At 43.9% G+C, this 26,467-nt stretch overlaps 1 protein-coding gene across 3 annotated transcripts; it reads left to right on the top strand.

Moving 5' to 3' along the window:
• The first annotated feature begins 64 nt into the window (after positions 1–64).
• Positions 65–18,010, top strand: ATPSCKMT (ATP synthase c subunit lysine N-methyltransferase). Of its 3 annotated transcripts, none has more exons than XM_058564358.1 (5): positions 65–331; positions 5,887–6,176; positions 7,752–7,889; positions 9,510–9,560; positions 16,880–16,966. In XM_058564358.1, exons 1-5 carry the CDS (start codon positions 316–318, stop codon positions 16,931–16,933), a joined length of 549 nt encoding a protein of 182 aa, XP_058420341.1. In that variant the 5' UTR covers positions 65–315; the 3' UTR covers positions 16,934–16,966. The 3 variants fall into 3 exon arrangements, with proteins under 3 accessions (XP_058420341.1, XP_058420340.1, XP_058420339.1); XM_058564356.1 differs by lacking the exon at positions 16,880–16,966 and adding an exon at positions 16,973–18,010 and having other exon boundaries at positions 73–331; XM_058564357.1 differs by lacking the exons at positions 9,510–9,560; positions 16,880–16,966 and adding an exon at positions 16,973–18,010 and having other exon boundaries at positions 69–331.
• Positions 18,011–26,467: the final 8,457 nt, after the last annotated feature.

Below are 26,467 nucleotides of genomic sequence, written 5' to 3' on the forward strand. Positions count from 1 at the left end.
AGACTTATTTTTCGCGTGAGACTAGTTTAACGCCAGACAGTACCTTCTGGAATCAGCGGCCTTCGGAAACTTGTATCATCCAGGAAGCTGTGGGGGGGGAGTGCGAAGACACGGACGGGAACTTTAGAATCCACAAGCCGAGAGTAGCTCGAATTTAGTCATTTCTTAAAGCTATACAATGGAGAGTTTCTGGATAGCGGGTCCCAAGGAGGAACTCATTTACTGAGAGCATTATTTACTCGCTCCTTCTCTCCCCGGCTCCGAAAAGATGGTAGAATCCACTTCCGGGTTCCCCCAACTGCCGGAACTCTCGCGATGGAGGGAGGCGGAGGTGAGGCCGGCGGGCATAGCGCGGAACGTGGGCTTGGGGGCGGGCGCGGCGTGGGGGTCGCGCTCGGTGGGGGCTTCGTCGTCCGGCCGTCCGTGTCGGGTGCGGGCGGGCGTGCGAGCCGCTGGCCGCTGCCCTGGCCCGGAGTCTGGTGTTCGGGGCGCCGTGCTCCTGCCGCCGCGCCCTCCGCCCTTCGGGGCTGCCCGGTGCCCCCTCCGCGGCGCTTCGCTGGCGCTTCGGGATCCAGCTGCCGGGACTGTTCTGAGCGCTTTGGGGTGAATAACTCAATCCTTAGCGCGATCTTAAGACACAGGGGTACTGCAGTCACTGTCTGGGTTGGAATCCCTGCTGCCACTTAACTAGCTGGGTCTTTGGGGAGGTGACATAATCTCTTTCTGCCGCAGGTTCCTTGTCTGCAAAAATGGTAATGATAACAATGGTGTCCACCTTACACAGCTGCTGTACGGATTCAGGGAGAACAGTGCCCGGCCCTTAGCAAGCTCTAAATGTTTGTTAGAGAAATCCCCGTTTAGCACAAGTGGTCCAGTAACTTGCCCAAGATTATACAGCTAGCCGGTAAGAAGCAAAATTGCACAGCCTTGTCTAAGGGCTCCACTCACACCTAGCCGGTAAGAAGCAAAATTGCACAGCCTTGCCTAAGGGCTCCACTCGGAAGCCCTGCGTTGTGCTCCCTCGGAAAGATCTTTCCTGGCAACCCTAGCTAAGTAGTACCCCGTCCTCTAAATCCTTTCTTTAGAGCACTGATCACGACCTAATATTTTACAAGCTTGTGTTTATAGGTTTCCAGCCTTCCTGCACCCCAACTGCCATAGAATAGGAACTTGCCCTGTTGTGTCATACCTATGAAATCAGTGCATGGGTAATAACATTTGACCCTGGCCTTAAGGCGAGAACTGGCTTTGTCACTGGATGGTTGGTGATCCGTTAACCTTTCCTAATGCTTGGCCCTTTTACCCTCTAAACCTGGAGTGATGCTCTAAGGACATTTTAGATCTTGGAGTCAGGTCTCACTTCACTCTATGGTGAATTTGAGTGTTTCCTCCTTCAAAATGGTGAATTCTGCAATCCATTTGGCTCATTAGATTGTTGTGAAGTAAGGGAAATGTCTAATGATGTTCTTTGCTCAGTTTATTTTTTTCCTGTCCAAACACGCAAAAAAAGTTTTTCCTAATATTAATAGGTGCTGTATATCGAAAAGACACCAATGACATTAGACCAGTACGGGAAATGCTTCTTAAGGGACAAAAAAAATATGTTAAAGGGACATAAAATAGACGCTGTAGTTACTGAACTGGCATGCATATGCAAATGAACAATGAACAGCCTTTAACATTGTGACATTCAAATATAAACCCCACTTTAAGCACGTGTGGCAGGTCACAATTCCAAAGAGGCCTATTCTTTCCTCCTGATCTTTTTCCTTTGGCATGAACTTGGATGAGAACCCTTTGTACCTTTTTGTACATCTGTAATTGCTTCTAGCTTTAGCTGACCCAAATCTGTCGCTGAAAATTGAGATTTTCAACCATTATCAAAACTCACTACCGACACAACAGAAGTTCACCTCTTTGGGTCTTTTTTTATTTTCAAGGCATGAGTCCCTCCGAGCACTCAAGAAAAAAAGCCAGTGGCCACTGTCAGAGCAGATCTGACAGAGGTCTTATGTCATTTATTTGTACCATAGTAAATAGTCTTATGAATCTGTGTTCCGTCAAAAGGGTTCGAAACTTGTAGAAATAGTCTTGATTTTAGTTTTGAATCTTTAGAGACTGGTTTTCAATGATAAAAATCAGTACATTTTTTATTGAATGGAGGTAACAATATAGTAAAAAATTGGATTTACGTAGTAACGTCTTCAAAAGCTTATACAAGTTTTTGTGAAGTTGAAAGACTTGCAGGTATAAAAACTTGAGAGAAAATTCAGTGATTTCATCAAGGGACACACTGCTGCTGGTGTTGCCTTTCTTAGAAAACACAAGTATTGTAGTGACTGCTCAAAAAGTTTCATCCCAATGCACAAGAATAAAGTACACAATTTGCCTGGCATCCGCATGTCCCCTGCCTTCCTGTTGTATCTCTCACTCTGTGCTCCGCAAATGCTTTCCCCACCCTCCATGCCTTGGTTCCAAGGCGTCCTTCTTTTGAGAATGCGCTTTTTCCAACACCCTCATGCCCAGCTCAAATTCTGTCTCTGCCAACCTTCCTGGTTCCGTTGTTGGGATCAGTCTTTCCTCTACCTCCCCTTGTATTCCTACAGCGTTTTGTTCATGTTAGAGCATTTCTCACAACCTGCCTTGTAACTGTCTCAAATGGACCCCATCACTCACACAGGCTAGATGGGGGCCTGGATCACTAGGAGCTCTTTATTATATCTTTTGCAGGGTAAATTGAAGAGTACGTGTCTATACAAGTGAAACAGAATTTGGATTGTCTGACTCATGTTTGTCTAGTCAACTGTCTACTGGCTTATGCTGACTAGAGAGACTGTCCATCAGCAGACAAATGGATAAACAAAATGTGGTCTGTTCATACAATGGAGTATTATTCGGCCATAAAAAGGAGTAATTACTGATACCTGGTACAATATGGATGAATCTTGAAAACTTTATTCTAAGAAAAGGAAGCCAGTCACAAAAAACCACATACTATATGATACCATTCATCAAAATCCAGACTAGGGAACTCTATAGAGACAGAGAGTAGATTAGTGGTTGCTTGGGCCTAGGGGGTGAGGGGGAGGGTGGTGGGGGTGATGGCTAAAGGATAAGGGCTTCCTTCTTGAGGTAATGAAAAAGTCCTCAATTTGACTGTGGTGATGGTTGCACATATCTGTGAATATACTAAAAACCTTTGAATTGTACACATTAAATAGGAAAATTGTACGGTGTATAAATTACATCTCAATAAAGGTATTAAAAATTATTGAGCCACTCCCTCATGATAGTGTTGAGAATAATAAAGGCTAATAATCATCTCTTACTCCCTCAGGCCTGTGCTAAGGGCTGTATCTGCGTTGTTTATTTAGCTGTCCCAATAACCCCATGAGGATAGTATTATTTCTAAATCTTACAGGTGAGAAAACCGAGTCTTAGCAACACTTATGTATTTTTACACAACTAATAAGGTTCTGAGACTCCAGGATTGTGTGATTCAAGTCCCCTGGCGACTCGACTCTACAGTTGAAATGCTTACAGGATGATTTTACACAGGCATGACATGTGTGCCTTGACTTTTAAAAAAAAAGTAATCAAATGTATGATTACTACTGTAGCATGTAAGTTCCTCCATACAATGCTGGAAAGTGTAATTGAAAATGTCTTAGGGGCCGGCCCCGTGGCTTAGCGGTTAGGTGCGTGCGCTCCGCTATTGGCGGCCCAGGTGCGGATCCCGGGCGCGCACCAACGCACCGCTTCTCCGGCCATGCTGAGGCCGCGTCTCACATACAGCAACTAGAAGGCTGTGCAACTATGAAGTACAACTATCTACTGGGGCTTTGGGGAAAAAAAGAGGAGGATTGGCAATAGATGTTAGCTCAGAGCCGGTCTTCCTCAGCAAAAAGAGGAGGATTAGCATGGATGTTAGCTCAAGGCTGATCTTCCTCACAAAAAAAAAAAAGTCTTTAAAACTCTTGCTTTCTCTCAAACACTAGCACCTTCCTAAACTTTTCTTTTATGTTACCTCCATCCCCAACACCAGCAGGAGACTTTTGTTGTTTCTGAGTTGGTTTTCCACTATGAAACCAGTTTTAAACCTCACTTCAGGGGCCTCAGGCGTTGAGAAGAACAAAGCCATACTAAGCGGGAGGTTCTGATGGGGGGTCGGCTGCCCTGGAGCAGTGACTCACTGTGGTGGGCCAGCTTTTGGTGTGGCCTGTGTTCACATTTGTACCTCGACGAGGGTGTAACAGATTACCACATTTCATGGGTGTGGTGGCATAATGACTCCCCCTCCCCAAATATGTCCACATCCTAATCATCCCCAGAACCTGTGACTGTGTTACATGAGAGACTTCACAGATGGGATTAAGTTAAGGATTTTGAGATGGGGAGGTTATCATGGATTATCTGGGTGGGCCCAATGTAATCACAAGGAAAGAATCCTTTCCTATAAAGGAAAGAGGGAGGTGGGGGTGTCACCAGAGGTGTCATGATGGAAGCAGAGATTGGAGTGACGTGGGGCTGCCAGCCAAGGAATGCAGGCAGCCTCTAGAAGCGGGAAAAGGCGAGCAAACCCATCCTACCCTAGAGCTTCCAGAAGGAACGCAGCACTGCCATTTCAGACATCTGACCTCTCTACGATAAGTGTGGGTTGTTTTAACCGACCAAGTTTGTGGTAATTTCTTACAGCAGCAATAGGAAACTCTCTCAATGGGCCTTTTGAACCACTCACTAATACTGCAATTATGAACATAATGTTTTCGAGCAACAAGAGTCTGTTGTCCTCCCTCCTCGTACTCTCTCCTTTTTCCTCAGATTCCTGTGTTTTTGGTCTTAGCTTCTCAGCTAGACAGACCGTGAGCTGCTTCAGGGCAGGACGGTTCTGTTCCCTGTGGGGTTCAATTACCGGTCATTGTTCTCAGTGCTTTACCTGTATCCACTGGTTTCATTCTCACAGCAACCCGTGATCCCCACTTTATAGACAAGGAGACCGAGGTTCAGAGAGGTGAAGGGGCACACCGTTCGCAAGGCGAAGAGTGGGGGTCCTGATGTCGGCAGGCTCCTGAGGGGTCCTGTTCTTGCCTGCTGTGCTGTACTAGTCATTAATCCATTTCAAAATTAATTTCAAATCACTTTCAACCTAAAAAACCTGAGACCCTACTAAGACTACCTTGTAAAGGATAAAACTTAAGGGGAAGATATTTAATGTACCGTTCATTTCTCTGTAATCAACGGAGTGTGCCTTATTCCATACTCTTGATAGCACTGGAATGATTATTTTATTTTATCTTTGTTTTTGGATCTGCTTTAAAACTTTACTTAGTACTATGATCATTTAAGATTTTTAGTAAAATCTGAATTTGGTTTCCTCTATTACTTCAAAATTGTGTTTGTGCAACTGGATTATAGATGCCTGACCAATTTTGGTGTGGGATACTTTCATCCTATTTGAAATAGGGTAATAATTAGAATAAGTTTTCTTGCTTATTTGTTTATGAGGCTTTGTTCTGAGCCATAAAAATATGGAGTTCTTGGCTAGCATTTGTATTAATGGGTATTGAATTCATAAGATACCAAATAGGTTTGAATGCATTGTTTTCTGAGGATGACTCTTAGAGACAAAAAAAATCAGTATGTTGGAAAGAAAAGATTTTAGTCTTCTGTTAGTATTGAATGATTTTCTCCAAAACACTTTCATTTAGTTGATGGAATTTGGAGCTCATTATGGAATCCTATATTTGTAATTTAGATGGTATTCAGCTGAATTATACTTCTTTAAAAAGCGTGAGTTTGTTTGTCAATAGGGATTGTAGAAAAAAATACTACCTTGGGTTTCAGATTTGGTGCCACACACGTCTTCTCTGCTTGCTCTCGATCCAGGTTCACCCCCAGAAACACTTACAGAAGCAAGTCAGTTGGAATGTGTTCTGCCTCGAAGTCTTGAAGCCAACAGTTTGAAGAAAAGCAATTGGGGATTCTTGTTTACCGGGATTGTTGGTGGGACCCTGGTGGCTGTATATGCTGTGGCCACACCATTTATAACACCAGCCCTCCGAAGAATTTGTTTACCTTTTGTTCCTGCAACTACAAAGCAGATTGAAAATGTTGTGAAAATGTTGCGATGCAGAAGAGGATCCCTGGTGGACATTGGCAGTGGCGACGGACGTATCGTGAGTTATGTTAAGATGTTTTTAAGGTTTGGAACTAGAATTGTTAAAGTTTCAGTTTCACATTTCTAATGAGGCTTATGCAAAGACTTGCTAAATCTGACAGTTTAATAAAGTAGTTGTTTAATTTTGTGTTTGTCTGGCTGAACTGTCAAACCCTCCAGCATGAATTTGTAATTTATTTTTTTCAGATTTAATTTTTTCCTAAAGGAGAAAGTGCTCTGTAGATATGCCAGATAAAAAGGAACAATTAATTGATAGTTATGAAATTGTCCATTAAAAAAACTTGGGCCAAAAGGGGTGGCATACCCAGAAGAAACCTGTTAAATCGTGGAGTTTAACTATTTTATATTTTTGCACCATAAATATTTGCTTCTACATCTGTCCATATTTATACATGTATAATAATTCCTGTGGGGTAATGTAGAGTTAAAATAGGGAAGAGCCAGTGCATTAAGCTCCACTTATCCGAAGGTCAGACTTTTAGTGACCTCAGCTCGCTTTGACCCCAGCTAGGAGCCTGTGAGTAAGGACTCAGGGCCCCTGACTGGCGAACGAGTGTCCCAGAGCATGTTTCTCCCTGGGCAAGGTGGCACCATGCTTAGGCCTCCATCCCCATGATGAGGCGAAAAGTGAGGATAGCAGTAGTAAAGGCCAGTGTTCTGGAAACTTTTAGTGTGGAGGCCGGCAGGGCCACGACACCTTTACCAGCCCTTGCAGCCCCTGCAGTTTCACAATGGTGACCAGAATCGTCAGGAGGAGGTTAAACAGTGACTTGCTTTGTTTTTGAGAAATCAGGAGATTTATATATTAATCAGCAGGAAGTTTCTAAATCCAGATTTGAATGCTTTATGGTTTCTCAGAAAATGGTTTCCTTCCTAAAGGGGCGACACTGTAGTTACTTGGGAAATTTCTGTGGGTGGGACAGCTCCTTCAGAGACGCTCCCTTGGAGAGTGGTGGCAAGATGGAAGGAGCAGAGAGACCCCAGGACCAGCCCGTGTCCCTCTCACCTGACAGAGGCCAGTGGCGTTCTACAGTTGACTTATACGGACTCGTTCCATTTTGCTTTTACTTGTTTTCAATTTTGAGTGAACACTCTTTAAATATTAAGGAAATATGTAATTAATTGCGGGGTCTTCACTGACAGGTTATTTTTGTTGTACATTACAACTAGTTCACAGAACATCCTCCCAGGCACGTTCATTTCCCCCACTGCTGTGCTATCACTGATGGAGTGAGATGGCACATTTTCATCAAGTTTTTGTCAGCCCTACCCAGGGCTTGGCCAATCCAGGATTAATTACGTGGATGTCCAAAGCAAACCTGACTGTTCTGATACTTGGGGTGAAATCTTTGATAAAAATGAGAATACTGAGTTTAAATGGGCTGGCGTTATCTTGTCCATAAAGCTATACAACTTTAGAGATCCATCTTTAAATGGTGTCTTGAACAAAGGAGGTGTTTTTTGATTGGATATTTTAGGATTATGGCCCATAAATAGGAAGTATTCATATCATTTGACAATCTAAGTTGATGTTTTTCTTCTTACTTTGAGTAAATACAGCCTCTTTCCACAGGTGATAGCAGCTGCAAAGGAAGGATTCCCGGCTGTGGGTTATGAGTTAAACCCGTGGCTAGTCTGGTACTCCAGATACTGCGCTTGGCGAGAAGGGGTGCAGGACTCTGCCAAGTTTTATATTTCAGATTTGTGGAAGGTATGTAAGGCAGCGAGTGGTCCTAGAAAACTCCAACCGAAAACTTTATGATTCATAAGTAGTATGACTGAAAACTTAAAAGTGTAATAAAAGAAAAGTACTTAAAATAGAAGCGTATATTTCAACATAATGAAATGTGAACACCTTTTATACTGATGAATTTAACAGATTGTCTCCCTACGTGAGAGTAGAAACTTAAGGTTTACGACATGATAGGTCATGTGAATTCCAAGAATTTATTTACTAAATTAAAAAAGTTCTCATTTTTATTTTTTATGAAGTGATGAAATAGAAAATAATTTTATTATGATATGATATTTATTTTGAAATGGTTATTTTATTTATTATGAAGTCATCTCATTTGGAATCTTATAAATTGTAATATAGGCATTAACCCGTTAATGTCATTCTTGGTGAACAGTAGACTTTTCCCTGTGCACGTGTGCATGCGTGCACACATGCGTGTGTTTAGAGAGAGGCAGAGATGTGTGCAAGAGAACAGACTGCACCAACCATGCTGTCAGGGTTCCCTTTGGTCTTCATAAGGTACAAAATCCTTCCAAGTTTATTTATTTATTTATTTATTTTTGTGAGGAAGATCAGCCCTGAGCTAACATCCATGCTAATCCTCCTCTTTTTGCCAAGGAAGACTGGCTCTGAGCTAACGTCTATTGTCAATCCTCCTCCTTTTTTTTCCCAAAGCCCCAGTAGATACTTGTATGTCATGGTTACACATCCTTCTAGTTGCTGTATGTGGGACACGGCCTCAGCATGGCCGGAGAAGCGGTGCGTCGGTGTGTGCCCGGGATCCGAACCTGGGCCGCCAGTAGCGGAGCGCGCGCACTTAACCGCTAAGCCACGGGGCCAGCCCCTTCCAAGTTTATTTGTACTCTAAAAAATGCCTTGTAATTTTGCTTTAGGAATGCTCCATAATATGCTTTTACTTAAATAAGAATTCCCCATTGTAATGCTGTCATCAGTAGCTTATGAAAATTCACTTGAGTTTTGCTTGCATTGTTTTTGATTCCACATATACATAAACGCTCTCTCTGTAGAGTAAATTAAGACTTTTATTGGGCAATAAGAATTTTGACTGGCAAAGCACTTTTCCCCCCAGTTTTTCAACTAAAGACCATTGCACTTTTTACTTAGTATTTTAGAGAAGAGGAGTAGGACTAGAATTTTAAGGATGGTTCAACATAAAAGAAAACAAACAGGTGGTTCTGAAATCCCTCGAGTTCTTGCTAAGGTAGTTTGGTGTATATGGAGTCAAGTAGAAAGTGTGTGGACCGGTGGCACGGATGGCCTTACCACCAGCTGGTCATTGGATGAGTTACTGGCCCTTCTGACAGATGACCCCTGGGGCAGGCCCTGCGTGGAGTCACCATGAGGATGGGATGACGTGACATGGGGAAGCATGTGGAAAATGAATGGATTGAACTAACACGAACGAAAGCATGAACGCGGTATTCCATTCCTTGTGAAATCTTAAAGAGGGCCCCTCTTTGTGAAAACCGACTATTTGGCGAAATGGAAAATTGCTACTCATTTTGAAACAAAAGTTAAGCTTGATGATTGACTCTTTACGATCCATCTGTGAATTGTTTCCCCCTCCTCTAGGTGACTTTTTCGCAGTACTCCAACGTTGTTATTTTCGGCGTGCCTCAAATGGTGAGTATACCTCCCCTGTTTGGTCTGGGGTTAAGTGGGAGGCCCTTCAGCTCTAGCAGGCCGCTCGCTGTTGGCCTGCTCACCCATGTGCAAAATGACAGCCTCCCAGAGATTCTGAGGGAACATTGGATTTCAGTTCATTGGTTTAACAAAATACTTCAGGGCCTTAAAGAGTTTAATCATAAAAGACTCAGTCATATTTTTAAACTTTTGCTTCAGATAAAAACCTCAATTATCTACCCAAGCCCTAAAAATTGTAGTCTGAAAACTGCCTTATGAGTTCCCAGTGTCTAATGTGATTGGGGATTTTCATGGTTGCCCACGCACATCCAGCTGAAATCACTTGGGAAAGTTAATGGGATGTTCCCTTTGAATTGATCATTTTTCCGATTTTGCAATAAGATAATTTTCAGGTGGATGAGCATTGACTAGTTTCAATTGACCTCGGTTGACTGATTTGTATGGAACTTTGGTTCTGTACTTTCAAAAGTGAAATACTGCAGCGTCGTACTGATAATGGTCCTGCATTTAGCCTTTGGAAAGATGACCAGAATGGGATGCTTTTATTGTAATTGTTGGTTTACAGACCATAAAAAGAAATCCCTTTTCACTTTTTAAAGTCTGTAATTGTAGCCATAATAATCTTGGCAAAATTGGATGTTTGCTGAAATGCCACTATATATAACTGAGATGGGTTTTAATTAAAAAAAAAACAGCAAACTTACTTTTTGTTGTTTTGTTTTCTTATTCATACCTTTATTTTTGTATGAGATGTTTCACTGCTTGAGAAATTTATTCTTACTATTAGGACCTTCAGTGCAATACCATTTTCTTTCATTTTTTTTTTTTAAGTTGATTTAGAAATGCTTTTTTTGTTGTTATTGAAGAAGACTGGCCCCGAGCTAACATCTGTGCCAATCCTCCTCTTTTTGCTTGAGGAAGATTGTTGCTGAGCTAACATCTGTGCCAATCTTCATTTATTTTGTATGTGGGTCGCCACCACAGCACGGCTTGGTGAGCGATATGTACGTCTGCGCCGGGGATCTGAACCCATGAACCCCAGGCCACCGAAGTGGAGTATGTGAACTTAACCACTAATGCCACTGGGCCAGCCCCTAGAAATACTTTTATTAGATATTCTTGAAAGTGACAAGATTCTATATGTTCATAGTTCTCAGTAAACCTAAAATTAAGATGAAACCTGGGTGTCTATGCTTTTGTTATAGAAATGAAAAGAGGGAGAAAGGCATGATCCCTGGTCATTTGAAAAAACTATTTGGGATCATAGAATTGCTGTGGAATTTGATGGTATTTACTACTTATTATGATGTTTGGGTATTCCTTGTAATAGCATTTTGGGGCAAATAGCTTTAATTTGAAATCCATGCTTAATAAAAATAGAAAGTTGATATTTTTTGGGACTTCCAGGCTGTCTTGGGAGGCCCCATGGTGATGGCCTGAGACATGGGCTTATGCAGCTGCTGCAGCTCTGTCCCATTAGGGGGCAGCAGTGGCCTGTGGTCATCACTGTCGCCAGGTAACCGGTGGGATCCAACTCCTGTGCTTCTTCATCATGTTTGAAGTACCGTCAGTTTTTGGAGCTGTTCATTTGAGAAATAAGAGTCCTATTATTTTGATGAATGTTTTTGCAATTATTGTCCATTCTTCTGTATACAGAGAAATCTTCTTTTAAAAGAGAAATCTCAAATAAGAAACTCGTAGCATTTCTCTGTTCCCGAGAAAAAGGGGAGCAGCTGGAATACACTCAGCATCCACATTCCCTGAAATAAGAGGGATTCAGCCAACTTGCAGTTCTCCATGCAGGTGGATTGATGAGGGTGCAGAGGGCCCAGGTGGCTTCTGTTGGTATGGAAGGGCCAGTTTCACTTGTGGACGCCCCACTTTCCACCCACGTCAGTCTTCGCCTGTGTGGAGGCAGTGATGGGAGGGAGAGTGTGGCCTTCAAGCCAGAAGGTCAAGTCTGCCCATGGGGAGTCCTGTGAGCCCTGGACATCCTTTTACCTGTTGGCCAGGTCATGCGGTCTTCTCTTAAAATGCATTTCCCTTCCCTGAGGTGGCTCAGCAGAGCCGTTGTGGCAGGAAACGTTTCCTGTGGCAGCTGAAGCACACGTGGTCAGGAGAGAGCCCGGGGGACCCTCAGGGAACTTCAGAGGTGTTAGAACTCTCACCCTGCTTCTGATACCCGACTGGTTGTTCCTAACAGCCCTTTGCAGTTGTAGCTGGAAATTAGAGGTGTCCTAGCGTTTCAGCGCTGTTCGGCTCTAACATGAGGGGAATGAGGAATCCCGTGTGGACCTGGTGAATCCAGTACGAGGATTGCAAATACCACATTTAACACCAGCTTGTGCACTAGGAACATCTTTTCCAAATGTGGAACAGATCAATTGTGTCCTTGTTTAAAACCCTTCTGTGGCTTCTTCCTGCTTAAAAGCAGCGAGGATAAGGCCCAAACGCTCCGCATGGCCAGAGGCCTGGAGTGGAGTGGCCCTGCTTCCCCCAGCTCTCTGTGCCAGCCCTCTGTCCTTCTCTGGACGTCACTGTGTGTGGGCTGCGTCCTTCTGTCCGACGTCAGTCCCGCCAGCTCTGGGCCTGGTAAGTGAGCACCTGCTGACCGCTCGGGTCAGGTGTCCTTTCCTCCGAGAAGCCGTCCCTGACCGCCCAGTGAGACAAGCTCCAGCCCCTCTCTTTTCCGCTCCCCTCTCCCTAGATGAGCTATCGCACGTTTTTCTGGGTGATGGCTTTGGCAGTGCTGGCCGTGTGCACTGCCCTGTAAACTCAAGAATGAAGGCTGGCCTGTCGTCTTTGCTGCCAGACCAGCACGGCAGCACCCAGCGCAGAGCAGTCACTCAGGGAATATTTGTTCAATGAATATTCGGATATGGTATAAACATACCCATTAAGTACACTTTTCCCAGCGGCTATTGAATTTCTTAACTTCAAAGAATGACTAATTTAATTTTAGTTACGAATTCTATTATGAATTAATGAACAAAATTATTGTCATTATGTTCTGCTAAAGAAAAATGATTTATGGGGCCGCCTCGTGGTGTAGCGGTTAAGTGTGCATGCTCTGCTGCTGGCGACCCAGGGTTTGGATCCCGGGCGCGCACTGATGCACTGCTTGTCAGGCCATGCTGTGGCGGCGTCCCATATAAAGTGGAGGAAGATGGGCACGGATGTTAGCTGAGGGCCAGTCTTCCTCAGCAAAAAGAGGAGGATTGGCATGGATGTTAGCTCAGGGCTGATCTTCCTCACACAGACACACAAAAAAATGATTCATGACTGAATCATTTATCCTTCATTCATTCATTTGACTAGTATTTATTGAGGGCCCACTAAGTGCCAGACCCTGTTCTGATCACTTGGGGTACTTCAGTGGATAAAAAAGAAAAATGTCCCAGTCCTAAGGTACTTACACACCAGTGGGGAGAGCAGATGTTACATGAGATACTTATATTAAATATATCATACAATACCAGGGGATAAGTGCCATGGGGCAAATTAAAGCAAGAGAGGGATGGGGCAGAGACAGTGTCCCTGAGAAGAACACGTGTGGCAGCGAGGGAGGGAGCTGTGCGGCACTGTTGGGAAGAACAAGAACATTCCGGGCTGAGGAACAGCCATTGCAAAGGTGTTGAGGAGTGTGTGCCTGTTGGGTTCCAGGAGCAGCAAGGAGGTGGGGGTGGCAGGTGTGGGGGGAGTGAGGGGAGCAGGGTAGAGGTGAGGTCAGAGGATAAATAGGGACTGGGATGGGAAGGACACTCTGCCTTTGTAAGGCCGGAGCCATTGCGGGTTTGAACAGAGGAGTCGAGGAACCAGCTGGGTTGACAAGGGTAGACAGGAGTAGAAGCCCGGAGGCAGATTATGAGCACTTGCAGGCATCTAGCCCACAGGTGTGACAAGTTTGCAACGGGGTGGAGAAGCTGGTGGGAAGTGGTCCAATTTTGGATGCATCGTGAAGATAGAACCAATAGGATTAGCCGCAGATCCAACATGGGCATGAGAGAAAGAGGAGGGCCAAGGGCCCCCAAGGTTTTTGGCCTCAGCAACGGGAAGTTGAGAGTTGCCGTTACTGAGCTGGGGGAGCTCAGGAATTCCATGTGGCATGTGAAGTCTGAGATGTGTGTGGAGCTGTCAAGTTGGCAGTCATGGATGGAGGGAGTCTGGGGCTCAGGAGGGAGGGCAGGCTGGAGATGAAGTTTGTTGGGCGCTGGTGCAGCAGGAGTTGAAGCTGACGAGTGGCAGAGATCACCCAGGAAGTGGGTAGAGCTGTGCAAGGCCTGAGCCCTGGCCCCTAACTGATGAGGGGCACCCAGCAAAGGACTGGAGAGGAGGCGTTGGGGGGTGGCTTACCCTAGGAGCCAAGTGAAGCCAGTGTTTCAGGGAGGAGGGAGTGATCCAGGCCTCAAAGCCGCTGATGGGCGTGGCTCATTTGTCATAGGTTTTTGAGCTGGTTTCAACTTATGTTTAAAGTTTTGAAGATATAATTAGAATATGATGAGTTTGTGTCAGTTTGAAACCCATAATTGTATGAATAATTTTGAATTCCATTAGATGGACGTGACACATCACTGCTTCTCTTTGTGTATGATATCAAGACCCAGGTTCATTGAATATTTATGTGTAATTTAGTCAGTTAATTTCTTATGATTGAAATAGCTCCTTTCTTTTGTAAGTTTATCTTGACTTAGCATATGACAGTCATTTGGAAATAAAAGAAACCGTAAAGGTGAAAAGAATAACGATAATATGAATAAGTTTACAATTATCCTTTTTATGAACAAAATTACCATAAGAAACCTCTGATATTTTGGAAAAACACCCATTGTCTCATTCTTTGCTTATTTACTTTTTCCCTCAAGGAACAAAACTTTTTTTTTTTTTTTTTTAAATAATCTTTTACTGGCTGTTAAAAGAAAAGAAATATTTCATCCTTAATGGAATTTATTCTTTGTTGTCTTGGTATTGATTCTAATGAAGAATCAGAATTTTGGCTCACTCAAGCCGTCGGTCATGTAGAGGAGTTTTTCCAAGACGCTTTTTCAAGATACGGGTCAGGAAAGAATCTTCCTAGAAACACTATTGATTTGTTCGTCTTGATTTAATTGGTTACCTTTAAAGGAAGTAGTTTTTGCTCAGATCCTGGTTTCTAAGTATCGTTTTCCACTCAGAGAAACCAGGAATGTTTGAGAAATAGCTGATCCCAGGGCTGAGGAAGGGAAGATACAAAAGCCTGGAGCATTTTGTTGAGCCCGAGTATAGGGAAAAACTTGAAACATTTGATGGGGGCACATCCAAAGGAGAGAGCAGCCAGTCTGAGGAGGCTCCCAGTGGGTGAACTCATTAGAATAAAGGAGGACGTAGTGGATTGTCACCCACTGACTGGAATAAGAATCTAGGAGTTCACAGTTATGTGATGGAGAGAGAGAGAGAGAGAGAGAAGGGGAGCTCTTCTGGCAGTGGAAAGCTGGCTCTCAATCTAAGAGGAATGGTGGAATTAGCAAATTACCACTTTGCAACCATTATAGTAAAAATTCACTCAGGCCAGAGTCATCAAGAATGCTCCATCTAGTAGGGGGACAGTTTGATGAGTGATAGGATATTTACATCATCTCAAGGTATCTCCCCACAAATTACTTGTTCACTGCAAAGGAAAAATAGTAACCACACTGTGGAGAGAACAGATACCACCTTAACCCAGTGGTGAACGTGACTTTAAAGCGGGAGGACCCCACGGGCGTCTAACTGTGGAGCCCCGAGAAGTTCATAGCCCCACTTGTGGGGCACTGCGAAAGATGCACACAGCTGAGTCATTGCGAGCGAACATCCGAGGACCCCGAGGTGAGGGCCGCTGGTGAAGTAACTGGCCTGTGTTCTTAAAGAATGTCACTGTCTTGAGAAGCAAAGGAAGATCGAGGAGCTGTTCCAGGTTAAAGGAGACCAAGGAAACATTACAGCTAAATGCAATATGGGATCCTGGACTGGGGGAAAGTGTTATAAAAAGGTCATTATTGGGACATTTGACAAAATTGGAACGCTATTGGAATTATTATTATTGGAATACAATGTTAAATTTTATGAACTTTGATAACTGAGCTGGGACTATTTCTTAGAAAACATGGAATTATCAAGGAATAAAGGGGCGTGTTGTATGCAACCTGTGCTCAAATGGTTTAGAAAAAATGTTCATAGAGAAGGGAAGAGGGCAAATCCGATAAAACAAATAATGACAACTGTTAAAAATTGGTGAAGTGGGGTAAAGGAATACAGGGTTTCTTTGTTCTCCTCTTGCAACCTTTCTGTAAATTTGAAATTATTTCCAAGTAGCAAATTAAAAGTAGAAAAAATATTTTTAGGACGTGAAGGTGGTAATATATTTTGAGGACCCGAAGGTAAATTTTTAAGCTGTTGTTAATTTGCTGATGTAATTACAATGTCAATACTTGTAGCAAACAATAAAACTCTTTCTTCACAGGTAGATTAGTAATAAAAGGATCCAAAAGTGATAAATAAAAGGATTTTACTTTTTATAAGTTATGTTGAATATCAAGAAATTATCAGTATATTATAGATAAACTTTTTAAGAATTAGGAAACATTTCATTGTGTTTCAAGTTGGTAGAATAAGTATATTTTTTTGTGGTCTAATTATACTGTATTTCATTGAATCTAGATGCTGTTGATTTTAAGATGCACCATTGCTATTGAGAAGGAAAAAAATATTGCCAGTTATTCTAGGACAGTGTCACTTGTAAGAGGTATCCTGATTCCAGAGATGTTAAAAATGTGGAAAAATATGTGTTAAATAGTTGAGACAGGGTAGACTGATATGTTTAGGTAGGTAAATAATTTAAAGCTGCTTCTCTTCTCATTTTAATTACTGCCGCATCATGATTTTAGTCAGAAAATCAGAAATCTGTGATACACATCTGCTAAAAATGGCATATTTTATAATTGAGACTAAAAGGTGTTCTTAAAACTGTTGATAATGTGACTTCTGTATTTTTTTTTTTTTAAAGATTTTATTTATTTATTTTTCCCCCCAAAGCCCCAGTAGATAGTTGTATGTCATAGCTGCACATCCTTCTAGTTGCTGTATGTGGGACTCGGCCTCAGGATGGACGGAGAAGCGGTGCCTCGGTGCGCGCCCGGGATCCGAACCTGGGCCACCAGCATCGGAGCGCGTGCACTTAACCACCAAGCCACGGGGCCGGCCCGTGACTTCTGTATTTTAATAGATTGTTTGATAAGGTATTTATGCCCCGAAGTCATCTTTTTTACATTTACTAATTTTTGCAGAGGTATTTTCAGGAACTGAAATACAAAAGGACATTAGGAAATCCTTTCCTCTGACTCACTGCTCACTGAAATAATGACTGTCGTCTTCCACAGATGCCACAGCTGGAGAAGAAACTTGAGCTTGAACTGGAGGATGACGCTAGAGTCATTGCTTGCCGGTTCCCTTTCCCACACTGGACTCCGGACCAGGTCACCGGAGAGGGGATAGACACCGTGTGGGCCTACGACATGAGCACTCTCAGAGGGAGGGAAAAGAGGCCCTGAAGATCGATGCATTTCCAGTCGGTCATTCAAATATAAACTTCGTTGTTATTATTATTTTTTTTTATATATGAACTTTATTGAGAGTGTTTGCTGAAGCATTGGTGGTCTTTGATTTTATAGAGACTTATAGCCGTGTCTTCACCAGAGAGTATATTTTTCTTTGATATGGAATGAGAAATTGTTATTACTTTCGGTAACTTTTGGAGAAAACAACAAAAGTTAAGAATAGTAGGTAGATTTAAAGTCCCCTTCCATGGTATATTGTGAAAAATGTGCTTCCTACCTTTCCATGTACTTGGATGTATGAAAATATGAATAAGTCACGGTCATATTGGTGGGTGGGAAAGATGTCAACTGCTCTTCACATTATAAAGAGTATGATTGAATGCCACAGATGAGAAGAAACACTTTTTAAAGAGGGTATGTATTAGTAAATGTCTGCAGTTTCCTATAACTTTATTCATACTTAAGATTTATCTCTTTCTCTTCTGTACTTCATGGCAAAATTAATTTTTTAAAGGATTTAGAGAGGCATTCATATTTTACAACGTATATTAGGAGTAATTTGTTCCAAGGCCCCTGGATTGCTGTATCTTATTGAATCTAAGATGTATACGGTATGTGTGTAAGTGTGTGTGTGTACATACACATTTCAGCATTTCTGAAATTGTGGTACACCTTCCAGTGGATGGTGTTTTATAACTGGAGTCAGGAGCATTGTCCGTCATGATGTAGCTGTACAGCAACCGCCGTTGATAGAATCTCAGATTTTTTTTCTTTTCTTTTTTTTATTGTTTAATTCAATTTATTTATTTATTTTTTATTGCAGTAACATTGGTTTGTAACATTATATAAATTTCAGATGTACGTCATTATATTTCAATTTCTGTGTAGATTACATCGTGCTCACCACCCAAAGACTAATTACCATCCATCACCACACCCATGTGCCTAATCATGGCTTTCGCTCCTCTCCCTCCCCACTTCTCCTCTGGTACCAATCTCTATCTCTATGTGTTTGTTCGTTGTTGTTTTTATCTTCTACTTATGAGTGAGATCATACGGTGTTTGACTTTCTCCCTCTGACTTATGTCGCTTAGCATAATACCCTCAGTGTCCATCCGTGTTGTCACAAATGGCCGGATTTCATCGTTTCTTATGGCTGAGTAGTATTCCATTGTGTATATATACCACATCTTCTTTATCCATTCGTCCCTTTATGGGCACTTAGGTTGCTTCCAAATCTTGTCTATTGTGAATAATGCTACAGTGAACATAGGGGTGCATGTATCTTTACGCATTTGTGTTTTCATGTTCTTTGTATAAATACCCAGCAGTGGAATAGCTGGATCATATGGTAGTTCTGAGTTTTTTGAGGAATCTGCATACTGTTTTCCATAGTGGCTAGACCAGTTGCACTCCTACCAGCAGTGTATGAGCGTTCCCTTCTCTCCAACGCTTGTTGTTTCTTGTCTTGTTAATTCTAGCCGTAGGATCTCAGATTTGATGAAATATGATATTCAGAGAAGATACATGAAGTAGTGGAGTAGTTGGTAATGATTTAATAGAATAAACAAGCACAAGCTTTGGAGTCAGCCAGACCTGGGTTCAGGTCTCTGCCGGATCCTCAGCAGGAGGCCTTGGACAAGTGGCTTCCCGTCTCGGAGCCTTGGTTTCCTGAATCCCTGTCATTGGGATAATGATACACTGGACAGGGGACTGGGGACTGATTTGTAAAACTCACGGCCATAGTCTTTGGTCTGTAAGTGGTATTTCTGATTTTAGACACTAAAGAAAAACTATTCACAGAAGTTGAAGATTATTTCTGCTAGTCACTTCTTTACTTTATGAAAGCAGCTGTTTATTTAATATTTCTCATTTATGAGAAGAGACTTGACTGATTTAGATAAAGACAAGGAAGACCTTTGAATGTGAGTAGACAAGCTTCATATATCTGAAAAATTAATATTGAATGGTGGCTTGATTAATCCCTGTGTATCACAGGAAAGAATTGAACTCCCAGTCATACACCTCTGACTTAAATACCAAACTGTCTTCATGGAGATTTGGTAAAGGGAGATGGTTTGCATCTTTAACTAAACTGATAAAAATATGATCAATTTGATAATTTTCATTTAAGTGAGAAGCAACTGGGGACTCATTCATTCAGCAAATTCTTATTGAGTGTCTACTGTCTACACATTGAGTGTTTCCGATTCGGTGGTGGATAGACATGCAAGGCCCCTAATCTTGTGGAATTTTTGTTCTAGGAGAGAGAGAAACAAATAAGTGGGTGAATGTTAGTGTGTGTGAAGTTCTCTGAAAGAAGTAAGCAGTGTGATAGTATAGAGAGAACCTGTGTATGTTTGGGGTGAGGAATGAGGTGTTGTGGATGTTTGTCAGGTTTTTGGCTGCCACCATCTTTCCCTTTCCCAATAGCCCCTGATTTCCTTCTGAAGAACGGACTCTCGCATGGTGTGTAGTTCTGGTGCCTTCCCCTTGCTGTCACCTTCCACTCTAGCCAGCCCTGTATTGTGGGTGTGCACCCTTGGAGAGGGACCCATCTAGCTCCTTACAGAAAGGAGTGGTGGGCAGAGGCAAGAGGCAGGGTTTTGTGGGAACTTGGAGGTAATTCAGTAATCTTCTAGACATTTTCCTGGTGGATTTGTAGAGGTATCAGGCTATCTGCAGAATCATATATAACTTAGTATTTTTGGGGTTTCCCCTTTAGCTTCCCGAGAATTAGATGATGTTTGGTCCTGCACCCTCAGAGTGAAATGAGCCATTTCATAGAAGGGTTGTGATTCATGGAGTCTGCAAGATCTTTAATTGATTTTTAAAATTGAGCTTTTAAGTAAACTGTATAATAAGAATTTTCCTATAGAGGTTATTATGGCCTCTCTGGCTGGTTTGAATTTTTCTGAGTTACTAGGTTAAGAACATTGATCGAATTTGTACATGGCACGAGGCAAGGGATGAGAGCTACTATGTTTAATGTCAAAAGTATGATTGAAACATGTCTGTACAGATTGAAATAAGGTATAAGTACTAACTTGATAAAATTTAAAGTTAAAAAAAAAACAAGAATAGAAATTCAGCTTAGGAGTGATGAAGCCTAACGGGATCCTTTGTGAACAGATCGGGAGGTTCCATCGACACTCGGGTCACTGACTTGAGCACATTCCCATCTGAATGCATCTTTCTCCACGAGCATGGCCCCTGGATTGCAACCCTTGCCTTCCCCAGGTGTGCCAGGTGGGCCTCATCAGACCCTCGGCCAATTCTGGCATTCAGACTCCTTGAAATTCTTAGCTCCACCAAGTGCACTTGAAACCAAGTTGAAAAGATTTAAGAAATGAGACTCTGTTCCAGATACTCTGTTCACCTTGCTGGGGGACAGTGTACACCATGACGAGTTATAGCCAAACAGAACAGAAAAAATGCAAGATTCCTGACATTTAAACCACACAGCTGGATACTGCCCCTCTGCCAGAGTACTTTCCCTGGTGGCCAGAGGTATAAAAGACCTGCTGTGAAGACGGAGATGTTCTCAACTCCAGGAGTCTTCTAAGCTTGTGCTGTAACATGATTTCCTAGATTAGCCCTGGCTGAGTGCATTCGGGGAAAGACCCCTAAGTCATTGCAGAGCCCACTACAGGAGCCTCCTTAAGTGTCCACAGACAGACAAACAAGAAGCACATCCCTTGGTTGTGTGGTGTGTCTTGTCGCCTATTGGGGTCATAGTGTGACCAGCCCTTTAAGGTGTTGGAGTCATCTGGACCACAGTGGAGCATTCCTCACCTGGCCAGGGCAGCAAAGGCGGCAGGCCTCTGACCCAGGCCACCTGTCCCGGAGTGGGGTATGCCAGTCTGCCAGCCAAGGGAGGTGTGCAGACATGGCTCGCTCCTATCCAATAGCCGTCTCCCCTAGGTAACAGAACCCCAGTTCTTTGAGTGTCAGGCATCAATGTGTTCAGGGACAGTGGGCCCTGCCGGTTGTCTGATCCCATCCCCTGGGTGTTAGGGTGGACAGTGGGCCCTGGGCATGTGATCCAGTTCCCACTAATGAGGTTTGAGGGGGCGTCTGCTGGGGGTTTTGGGAAAGGTTTTGTTGCTAATAGAAGGAGATCCTTGCAGAGTGAGCATCCTTCCTGTCTTTGGACAGGCTGTAGAAAGCAGTCATACCAGAAGTTTTAGCAGCCATTTTGTAACCACCAGGGGAGGAGTGAAGGTGAAAGCCAAGATGCTGAGGCTGGTGGAGCAGGAAGACGGAAAGACTCTGGGTCTTTGATGACACCACTGAGTTGCCAAACTGACCCAGAGCCAACTTCAAGACACCTTGTTAAGTGAAGTGATAAACCCATGTTTTTTTTTTTTTTTGTGAGGAAGATCAGCCCTGAGATAACATCTGATGCCAATCCTCCTCTGTTTTCCTGAGGAAGATTGGCGCTGGGCTAACATCCATGCCCATCCATGCCGCCACAGCATGGCTTGACAAGCCGTGCATCGGTGCGCGCCTGGGATCCAAACTGGTAAAGCCCAGGCCGCCGCAGCGGAGCGCGTGCACTTAACCGCTTGCGCCACCCGGCCGGCCCCCCCATGTTGTTTTTAAGCTGTTTTTGCATGGGTGTTGTGTTATTTGCACCCTGCAGCGGCCTGACAGACAGGAGGGTGTAAGGCTGAGTTGGGGTGAGAGGAGCCCGGCAGTGTGGAATGGCAGGCACCGTGAACCCCCTCTCACGGTGGAGATAGCACCTGCTGGCAAGGTTGGAAGGTGTGTCTGGAGTGTGCGAGAGGGATGGAGAGCTCCAGGGGCAGGGTGCCCCACTCCCAGAGTGATGTTTGGGGCATTGTACCGAGTCAGCAGGGCTGTGAACTTGGACCCACCCTTGACAGCTGACATGAGTCATCCCACGAGAGCATCCTGTTCTGGGGGTGTGGGCAAGGGTGAGTGACAGCAGAGCCTCAGCCCTGTTCCTGCACCCAGGGAGATTTACAGGGACGGGGAGAGATGATTCCTCAGGAGTAGACAGGAATTAGGAAGAGGAAGGGAGGAAATCACTTCAAACTGCCCTTCTTGGGAGGTAGGGTTCCTGAGGAGAGGAGATGTGTTATGGACGTGTTTGTGTCCTACAAAATTTGTGTGCTGAAATCCTAACCCTCAGTGTGATGGCATTAGGAGATGGGGTCTTGGGAGGTGATTAGATCATGAGGGTGAAGACTCCATGAATGGGATTAGTGCCCTGATAAAAGAGACCCCAGAGAGCTCCCTCACCCCTTCTGCCATGTGAGGACACAGCGAGAAGATGGCCATCTGTGAACCAAGAAGTGGGTTCTTACCAGACACTGAATCTGCCAGCGCCTTCATCTCAGACTTCTCAGCCTCCAGAATGGTGAGAAGTAAATGCTTGTTGTGTAAGCCCACCAGTCTGTGGTGTTCTATTATAGCAGCCCGAGCTGACTGAGACAAGCTGGTGACTTAGAAGGGCCACACCCTGTGCTGTCCAGACTTGTCCGAGCTCTGGTCTTCATTTCCTTAGCCCTCACAAGGAATAGAAGTTGAAGGGAGCCCAGCTTCAAGAGCATTCTCCCCTCAGCCAGGAAGGGCAGGAAACCATCCTGGCATGATGGTCAGGACTGGTTGGCTGAGCAGCCTCTGGAAGTTCCACTGGGCTGCCCTCCGGATAACGGTTGGGGGCATGGTTGCCACCATCCTCCCATGGGGAGGCCTCCCTGGGAGAGGTCTCCTCTGAGCCTCCCCCTCCTGGCTCACACGCAGGATGCTTTTGGCACAGTTTGTCCCTAAACTAACATGGATGATGTAAAAAACTAGAACTAGAAAAAGGAACAGAAGGAGCTGGGTTGACAAGCAGAAAAGAATTCTAGATGGTAAAGAGTCTTGAAAACATATCCTAAGAGCTGCAGTTGAAGAGGTTGTGGGTGTTTCCTCTGGATGAGAGAAGATTTAGAGGAAACAGGACAGATATTTCCCAATATTTGAGGAGTTGCTAAGCAGAAGAAGAGAGGAAGGTGATAACGAACACGTCCGTGTGCCAGGGGTTTCGGTGCCCTGGAAATACCCCGCTCTCATCTTCAGGGAGGAGGCTCTGTCTTCATTTATTTTTTTCTTTTTTAACCAAGGGGAGTTGCCGTTAACTTGCCCAGTCACAACCCAAGGCGGGAGCACGGGGTCTTACTACACTCAGTGGCTTCCCTGCAATGAGACCTGTTCTGACTGGCTCTGGGGGTAAACTCAGGTCATTGTGTGGGTGCTAACGGGATGTGAAGCTTAAGCTCAGTCTGAAGTACAGTCTTACTGAAGTCATTTAAAGTTAGAATGCCTCACCTCTGGACGGAGTAAGTTCCTTGTCACCGGAGATACTGGAGCAGAGGCTGGACAGCCACTTGGTGGAGATGTTGTAGAAGGGATCCATCTACAGCAGGCGCAGAGTCCTCAAATGACCTAAAATGACGATGAGTTTTCCAATCTGCAGGGCCGCCGGCATTGTTGCAAGCAGACCTCTGTGGGTCTGTGAGGCATCAAAGCAGTCTTCAGCGGTAAAGGCGTTTCACACAACCCCAGCAAAACTCAGCACCCCCAAACATGAGGAGGCTGCAGCCAATTTCTACTCTGGTATTTGCAAAACAAAGTAGTCAGAGTATTGGGGAAACTGATGAATGAAGATAAGCTGTCTCAGAGCTCCAGCGGGTAAGTGTGGACGCTGCCAGAAGAAAGTTAGAATCTATAACACATCAGAGGGCTTAGCTAGAGAGGGCACAGTTGTGTCCCCCAAGTACTGATTAGAACCAGGAGACTGTTCTTGAAGCCCCTGGGAGAAATATTCACTAATGGGGCCTCATCCTCTTCTAAGTGACACCACCCCACCCATAACCTTGTCAAGGGACCAGCCTTATGAAGACCCAAAACTCGCTGATCTTTCTCCGATTGATCAGACCGGAGTTGGGCATCTGAGCCAAAAGCAGGCCGTAAGCTGGCCAGTGAAGTGGCTGGCACATAGAGATGAGATGAGCTGCGCAGACTCCATGTTGAGCATTTTAATTGGGGAACAGAAAGATTGGAAAGTTAAGGTCATGAAGTTGAGGCCAGAGGAACTTAGAGGGCCGTGAGAGACAAGAGAATAGCAGTCAGGTTTCTCTCTGGGTCAAGGGCTCAGTCCACAGTCCTGAGGGGTAAGACCCTGTCATGGGCCCGCCCCATCCCACAGGCCAGCAGAACCAAAGAACCAGGGCCGCAGTAGCAGAGCCACAGTGGGACTAGCAGAGCTATCGCTGTACCTAGAACATCTCAGCCCGCCTCCTCCTCTGATTCGGTTGAGTGTCCTTTTCCTTGAAGAACTCCATTTATGGAATAGGTTATTTTATGATGAAGGAAAATAGTACTTGTCATGACAGATTTGAAACACAAGGAACTTACTATCCCTAAAGATGGTGTAGGCCATATATTTAAAAACAAAAATGGGTATTTATACAAAGTTAAGGAAATCTCCATCGAAATAACACAACCAAGTTTCTGCTCTTGGATAGAAAACTTTGGACAGGATTCTCTTAGGCAAAACACCTTCTTCCTTTTGATGAAAGTGTTCTGTAATCACAACACATTATGGTTATATGGGATTTGGCACACTTGTGACCTAATGGACTGATGCAAATTGAACATGAACCAAAAAATCATATAACTTTTATTGGTGAGGGAAATTAGATGTATTTTTTCTAATTTAATATTATGGTGTGAACATTATCCGAGAAGGATGATAGAACAATAGCTCTTTGATCACTAGGTTTAATTCAAGGATGGGAGGGAGGACTCCAGTGAGTTTTCCCCTCTGTAATATTGTAGGATGAAAAATTGGGCAGCAAGTTATTTTTTATGAGAATGAATCCAAATGTGAGAATAATCTCACAAAATTCCACGTATGTCCCAAACTTGGTGGAGACATTCGAGTGGTGAGGTCTTAGGGGGTTTGCTGTAAGTGTAGCTTTGCAGGGTTGTTTGTGGGGAACACGACAGCTAGAGAAGAGTGTGTCATCAGGCAATGGGCTGAATGCCGGTTATGCACAGCTGGCAGGCAGCACCAGTATAAGGCAGATGAGCCTTCTACCCTTTCCATGATCTTCCCTTTTTGCTCCCCCTAAGCCTACCTTTCCCAGGCACTTACCCTTCATCATTTGATCACATGGCCTTTTCCCACATGTCCACTAATCTTTGATTTACCTGTCGCATTCCGTACTGCCATTTTCAAGTGTGTTTGCATTTTGTTAAGGAGCGCTTTAATATGGGTTTGAATTCTAGTGAGACTGAAAGGGATGAGTTGGTGATAGAGAAATGTTGGATTCCTTGCTTCCACCTGGTCCTGACCTCCATCCAAACTACCCAACTGGCATATCTGTGACAGCTCAGAAAGCAAACTGTGGTCACCGTAAGTTTCTCTTGACCTGAAAATGTTAATTACGAATGGCATTTCATAGTCCAGAAACTATGATAATAAGGATAACTCTCATGTATTGACCGTCTACCAAGTCATAGGTCACTTACATACATTATTTTTAATTCTCCTATTAACTCTGCAGTGTAGATATGATATTTCTCAGTGGGATAAACGGAGGCATTTGGAGAGTAATTCGTTTGCTAAGGCCCGTACACTAATTAGCAAGTAGTGGAGGTGGTATTCAAATACAGGCCTGCCTGATACTAAAACCTGTGCGATTTCCCCTATTTCGCTACCTGGCCGGGGCGTGGGGGAGGCTCTACTGCTCCAACTCAATCCCGTCTACCCAGTAGCTTAGATATTAGCAACATTTGAATAACTTGGAAGGTTGAGTCTCATGCCTCTTGATCAGAATAACTTGTTCTGTAGGTACAGTGTGGTCCTTGAGTTAGAAGAATAAGCCTGAGAGAAGGGTAAAGCAGCAGACTTTCCAGAATTGTTCTACCCACTTAGAAATGGTAGATGAAATAATATCTTCTCAGTAGAACTGCCTTATTACCACCTGCCTTATAGGTCCACCCCACCTATAGGCAGGTTAGTGAAAACATATCACCTCTGTTGTAAAATAAACAACTTGTGAAAGTATACGTCTGTATTAGTCAGCTCTGGCTGCCGTAACAGAATACCACAGACTGGGCAGCTTAAACAACAGACATTTATTCCCTCACAGTTCTGGAAGCTGGAAGTCCAAGATCAAGGTGCCAGCAGGTCTGGTTTCTCCTGAGGCCTCCTTGGCTTGAGGGTGGCCGCCTTCACACTGTGTCTTCACATGATCTTCCTTCTGTGTGCGAGCATCCCTGTGTCTCTTCCTCTTCTTA

The sequence above is a fragment of the Diceros bicornis genome, chromosome 20 (assembly GCF_020826845.1).
Source record: "Diceros bicornis minor isolate mBicDic1 chromosome 20, mDicBic1.mat.cur, whole genome shotgun sequence".
Classification (NCBI taxonomy): domain Eukaryota; kingdom Metazoa; phylum Chordata; class Mammalia; order Perissodactyla; family Rhinocerotidae; genus Diceros; species Diceros bicornis.

What these genes read in the sequence shown, in the direction of transcription:
- ATPSCKMT (XM_058564356.1), top strand. An exon ending in GCAGTGGCGACGGACGTATC is followed by an intron (nt 6,177 to 7,751) that starts GTGAGTTATGTT and finishes CTCTTTCCACAG; the next exon opens with GTGATAGCAGCTGCAAAGGA. An exon ending in TTTTCGGCGTGCCTCAAATG is followed by an intron (nt 9,561 to 16,972) that starts GTGAGTATACCT and finishes CGTCTTCCACAG; the next exon opens with ATGCCACAGCTGGAGAAGAA.